Source organism: Anser brachyrhynchus (assembly GCF_964034855.1).
Source record: "Anser brachyrhynchus genome assembly, chromosome: 2".
NCBI classification, from domain to species: Eukaryota; Metazoa; Chordata; class Aves; order Anseriformes; family Anatidae; genus Anser; species Anser brachyrhynchus.
Window position 1 is genome coordinate 66,247,912 of NC_137695.1, and position 5,833 is coordinate 66,253,744.

Genomic DNA, 5,833 nt, shown 5'->3' on the forward strand with positions numbered 1-5,833 from the left:
AGGGAATGGTCTCTTTATTCCATGATTCGCAGCCATCAGCAGAACTTTCACATTTAGTTCACAACATAAAATAAATAAGCCAAGAAGGTGAAACATTTTGGTGTCATTCCTCTTTTTCTTCTAGTTTTTAGCACTGTTGACTGTTCGCCACAAATACATAGGTTGGGTATATAACTCAGTCCTTTACAGATGGGGTCACCGTGAAGACAGCTGGCCTTTTCTGGCAGCATTGTGCTGTTTTATTTGGTTTTGGACAGGTTCTCCTCAGAGAGCTCACCAACACTGTGACAAGATTTCTCTAAAAAGTGGCTCATTTGTCTGACTACTTAACACACGGAATATACACAATGAATGAATGAAGGCATTTTCCTGCCTCTCTTTATAGTAAGACACCCAGCAACATGCCGTGACAGGACAAGAAGGAATAAGTGAAATCATTTTAATATAATATTGGTGTATGAGAAACCACAAAAGAAAGAAAGCATTTTCTGGAAAATTCTGCATATGTATATATTGCATTGTATAGTCTTACAGACAAATTTACATCGAATACATGATATATTTTAAAACACTAATTTAAAGAGGACAACAAATTATTTTTTCTTTCTGTACAGACATAGGAGTGTGATTCGTTTTCCTGTTGCTATAGTCAGCTGTTCTTTAGGAGGAGTACTCATATTCTTCAGTACTGCGGCGTCCAAAATCCATCCAGCCCATGTAGTCTCTGTCATTTATCCTGTGCGTAGGATCGATACTCTGTACCCTGTTTCCCGTAACTGAGAACCTTCCAGTGGGACCTAATGAAAAAGAGTGTGGGAGTGGAGAGAGTAAGTAGACATACTTTCATCCATTTCTGAGTGTTTTGTATTTGTTAGCAGATGACTGCATGAAATAATTGAAACTGCTTGACTTTATACAGATCACGTAACACTGCTGTTATATCACTGGGGAAAATGCCACATAACTTTATGGGTAATGTTCTGACATTCCTTTTTTTTTTTTTTTTTATAAAACAAAAAATTAAACAGATTATTTTCACCTCCTTCTGCTCCTGGCTGCTGTGAAGGAATATGGGTGCATTTTTCCTTTTTATTTCCTATTTCACTAGAGAAGGAAAGTCCAGGCCAGGACCTCCCCATAGTCCTGTGCTGCTTGAGGAGCCATATATGTAAGTACAGGAGCTTCTACAGTGCAAATTAGGTAACAAGAGTTGTAGATTTATGAATTCCAGGTTTTGTAAAGAAATGGGAATAGTCCTGAAATTCAGAACGTTGTGTCTGGAATTCACATCTAGAGGTGTTTAATGCTGAAATTACACAGGTCTTATTACTATTTCAGTGATATTTTCACTGCTTTTATAAAGTTTTCATAACTCTTTTCACAGCAGGGTGGGATGCTGATCTTTGATCTTGCCATAGCCTTTCTATCACCCTTGTTCAGGGCATCAAAGAAATGCAAATGTTTTGTTAGTAGTAGAAGGATAGGAGAGGTAAATCTACCACACAAAGAAACCAAACATGCTATAGACATTTACCTAAAAGAAAATGACAAAATAATTCTATGAAAGTATGTTTGTCTACCCTTAAAGCCTCAAGACTCATTATATACACAAGCATCATTCAAAACACAAAATTAAGTTGATGAGAATGGCTTCTTGGCACCAGACAGGGCTAGGACAGTGCAGGACCATCACTCAGACACTGCTATTTAAGAGATGTCTGAGCCTGCAGTGACCTGTGGGTTGTATGCACTCCCCTGGTGCCATTATGCAGATGACAGATCAGCAATGCACCTGTCACATCAGTGCTGCACCTGTCTCAGCTACACAGTGCTGGATTCATGCTGAAAGCCTGCACATGAAGTGAATTGAAAGCTAGGGGTCACAAACAGTCAAAGGAATTCCTTAAGAGCACCTTAATTACTTTTCCTTAAATCACCAGAGATGTCCCATGGATACTGCAGAATCAACATACAGCAAACAGCTTCAAAATTGTAGTAGTTTGGCTACAGGGCTGCCATCTAGCCTCAGCCTCAGAATTTAACTCTCCCTGTTTTAACTGGAAATATTAACCAAAATTAGCCTTTCTATTAATCACAAGGACAGATGCCATCACTGGTGATAGCTAACACCAGCAATGCAGACTTCCTTTTCCCTGAGATGGAATTTTCTAACGAGTGTTATGGCTTGTACAGGTTAGAAGTGACTAGTGCAGGTGATGTGAGTATTCTGCAGAGATTTCTGAAGTGTTGCCCTGAACCTTTATGTTAAATGAGAACATAACATAATGTTTTGATGGGAAAGCAGTTGATCGGCAACTGTATGCATTGTTATAAGTTAAATAAATACTGCATTGTCCCTGTGAATCTTCTCTTTTCTGTACTAGGAGGGTGTCCGCCCCTCCCCATACGCTTCATCTGGTTGAGCTATTTGGAAATGTCAGCCAAATATTTAAGAGAATATAATGGCTACATAAACTAGAATGAGAAGTTCAGTTTCCTTGTGGGAGGGTGCCAAGGACTATACAGGAGAAATGTAAGGAGGATTCTGCTGTGCTGACTCCTGCTGCAAGATTCTTATTCAGTAACAGCTTTAATTGTAGCACTGAATTTTGTATCTGAATTGTCTTTCCACTAGATCATGTGAATTGCTAAAACTAATTTCTTTAATAGATATTGTTAAAATTGGTAATGTGAGATGGAGTCTCTCAGAATATATTAGAAGTGGATATTTTTCTGTTGTTTCTGATTTGGCCCTCTTATGTACATGGATGAATGCGTATGGCAGCATATGTAATGCATAAAATGCATGCGACATCTCTTAATTGTAAACTACCACCAAAAATAAGAATGGGATTCTGCCTATAACAGAGGTCAGCAGCAAGGCTATCAGGAGGAGAGGATTAAATGATCTACATAGGGTTGTATGGAGAGACAGGGGAAAAGAAAGCTGTTGCTTGTATAAATAAAGTGAATTTCATCCTAAACACAGCCTGGGGCTGGAATTGAGTTAAATTCTCAGTGTCTATATGCCCAGGTTATCCTAATTACTGCCTCCCAAGTTTTCAAGCTCTATTTCTGTATCTTACTTCCCTGCAGTATGAGGGGATAGATGAGAGTGAAGATATTGCAAGTAAACAAGATGTGTAACCCTGTTAATTGCATAGTGGTTTTTCCTGGGGTTTGCAGTCACACTCTCTTGGAGGACGCAGCAGTTAGGTTGCCCGTGGTGCTACTGTATTCAGGTATAAAGCAGTACAGAGATGAGAGAGTTCAAAAGGAAAAATGCTTTCTCTTGAGGAGTTGCAGTGGGCAATGGTTTTGATCTATCATGTTCTGTATACATGGTATGTGTTTGTGCCTATGTAAAACATGCACTGTAAGATGTCAGAAACTGCTTTACTTTCTCTTGTTAGCTCACATTGGTAATACAATTGTTTCCTCAAGTGACTAATGAATCTCACAATAATTCCTATCCTTTAATTCCAATACTGTACCATTGCCTCATGTCCTTGTTACAGAATCAGTGCCATGGAGGTTTTAAGTAATTGCCAGATTCTGTCCAAAGGCTACCTGGGACTGAAAATCTAACAGGAATTGGTACTAATTATATATATGCGTGTGTATAGATATGTATATATATTTTTTTCTTTTGAGGAGGAGTTTTACAGTCGGTGAGAACAAGAATGGTCTCTACTTTTGGAATAACCAGGCAAAATCTACTTCCTATCTTCTATAGCAATTTAGTAATTCATGCTAGATGATGACAGGGTTAACATCTAGGTATCTTTGAAGGAAATTCCACAGATACAGAAATAGCACATAACCAGTACCTTTTCTGGCCTGCTGAAGGTACTTGGCCAACAAAGCTCCAATGCTAGCCCTTTGGTCAAGGCCTCCATCCAGCCGCGGCGCAGATTTCAGGGGGCCAGTAGATGAAGGGGCACGGGCATGTCGGTGATGTTCTGTCAAGCTCTGCTCAAGCTCAGCAGCCAGAAGGTTGTCATTGTGTGAGCCCCCAGTTTGCTGTCCGAAAGAACTCACTGAGAGCACAGCAAGGAACACGCAGATGCATATACCACTGTACATTGCTGGAGGAAAAAGGAATGACAGGCTGCTAGAATGACCAGACTTATTACAACATGTGTTATCCTCACCCCCAGCTTTCTTTGGAGGTGCTGGTTTCTGAGAAAACTTTTTTTAATTGCAGGTAACTGTGGGATCTGTCTTAAGTTGGACAACATGCACATGAGTAGTTTAATATCCATTGGTAAGAGGAAGATACCACAGTGAATTGGTTTTATCCCTTCCAGTGTATGTGTTATGTCTCCCTGACTCACTCAGTTATTACTTGCTTTTCTTTTTTCGAAGCTGCATTTCGGTAAAACACAAGGGAGCTATACCTAGCTTTTCAAAAAAAAATCTCAGGATTCAAACATTCTTGTACTTTCCCGTTGTACTAAAATATGCTATTACAAATACTCAATTTTGACAAGTTCTGCAAAGAGCCTAAACTCTTCAACCCTTCATTGGTTTGAACTTTAGTGTTCAAGAGGTTTTGTCTTGTTGTACAAGGAAAGAAGAAACAAAATCTTGTTACAGTGAAAAAAAAAAAAACACAAAACAACCCACAAATCTAACACCACCCCAATCATTTGATCTAACAGCTGAGGTGGAAAAAGCTGTGTAAGAAATAACATGCAATATAACCATATTTTTTTCATATAAAACAGAGAATTAGAGTGTAAGACAATTCTGTTGCTTCCTTAAAGAAACAGATATTAGACAGGACTGTGCCACTTTACTAGATCATTTGATCACACAAGCTGAAATTGTATTTTTGAAACACACAAGTTAGTCTGCTAAGAGGAGAAACAAGGTACCTAGTACTTAGCACTACGAGGGTAATTTCCATTTATAAATATCCATGAAAACATCTATATGGGAGTTTTTGATTTTTGAACAGCATATCAAGTATACTCTTCATTTTAGTGGAGGGGAAAATGAAGTTTGTTTGCCCACCACATACCGGCATGAAAACAGTCACAACCCATGAGATACCCCTGTTCAGCATCCCCAGGCATCGAACAAAAAGCACCCCTCCAGCGAGGAGCAATTATAGGTCCTGTACCCAGGCAGGGTTTGGTACTTACACACCACAGCTGCTCTACACCCTTTTCCACGGGGATCTCGTTTTACCCCGACTCCTGCGTGTGTTCACAGACCCGTTCAGGGCTCGGACCCCCCAGCCCCACCCTGCCCCCGATTTCCTAGGGATGGGGGGATGGGTGGGTGGGTGGGTGGGTAGGTGTCTGTCTGTCTGTCTGTCTGTCTGTCTGTCTGTCTGTCTGTCTGTCCGTCCGTCTGTCTCTCTCTCTCTCTCTCTCTCTCTCTCTCTCTCTCTCTCTGTCTGTCTCTGTCTCTCTCTCTCTCTCTCTGTGTGTCTGTGTGTCAGCCGTCCCTTACCTGTCGGACCCTAGAGGACGGAGCGAGGCAGAGCACCGAGCACCCAGGCAGGGACAAGAAGAGGTTGAGGGACGCCTCGGCGGCGGCCCCTTAAATAGGGGCGGCGGTGTTTGCACAGCACTGACGCAGGGCTCCCTGCCCGCCCCCTGCCCGCCGCCCTCGCCCTCCCGGGGCTGCTAGCTCACGCCGGCTACCGAGTCGCCGAGAGCTGCTCCCCCGCCCAGACACCACGGGGATGGGCTTCCCCCCCACCCTGAAGCAGCAGCCGCCCCGAGCAGGGAGCTCCCCTCCCTCCCCATATCCCCCCTTGCCCCCCAGTGCCCCGGCCCCGGGGGGGGCTCCCGATGCTCGCCCCGCGGCGGCCGGCAGG

At 42.4% G+C, this 5,833-nt stretch overlaps 1 protein-coding gene across 2 annotated transcripts; it reads right to left on the reverse strand.

Moving 5' to 3' along the window:
- Positions 1–425: 425 nt before the first annotated feature.
- On the reverse strand, positions 426–5,621 carry CCK (cholecystokinin). 2 transcript variants are annotated; one of them, XM_080580143.1, is made up of 3 exons: positions 5,464–5,621; positions 3,831–4,088; positions 426–797 (listed from the first exon to the last, which is right to left on the reverse strand). In XM_080580143.1, exons 2-3 carry the CDS (start codon positions 4,084–4,086, stop codon positions 661–663), a joined length of 393 nt encoding a protein of 130 aa, XP_080436269.1. In that variant the 5' UTR covers positions 4,087–4,088; positions 5,464–5,621; the 3' UTR covers positions 426–660. The 2 variants fall into 2 exon arrangements, with proteins under 2 accessions (XP_080436269.1, XP_080436270.1); XM_080580144.1 differs by lacking the exon at positions 5,464–5,621 and adding an exon at positions 5,151–5,175.
- Positions 5,622–5,833: the final 212 nt, after the last annotated feature.

Coding starts and splice junctions, on each gene's coding strand:
- CCK (XM_080580143.1), bottom strand. CDS start 4,086: ATGTACAGTGGTATATGCATCTGCGTGTTCCTTGCTGTGCTCTCAGTG. Junction 798..3,830: donor CCTTCAGCAGGCCAGAAAAG/GTACTGGTTATG, acceptor CTTTTTCATTAG/GTCCCACTGGAAGGTTCTCA.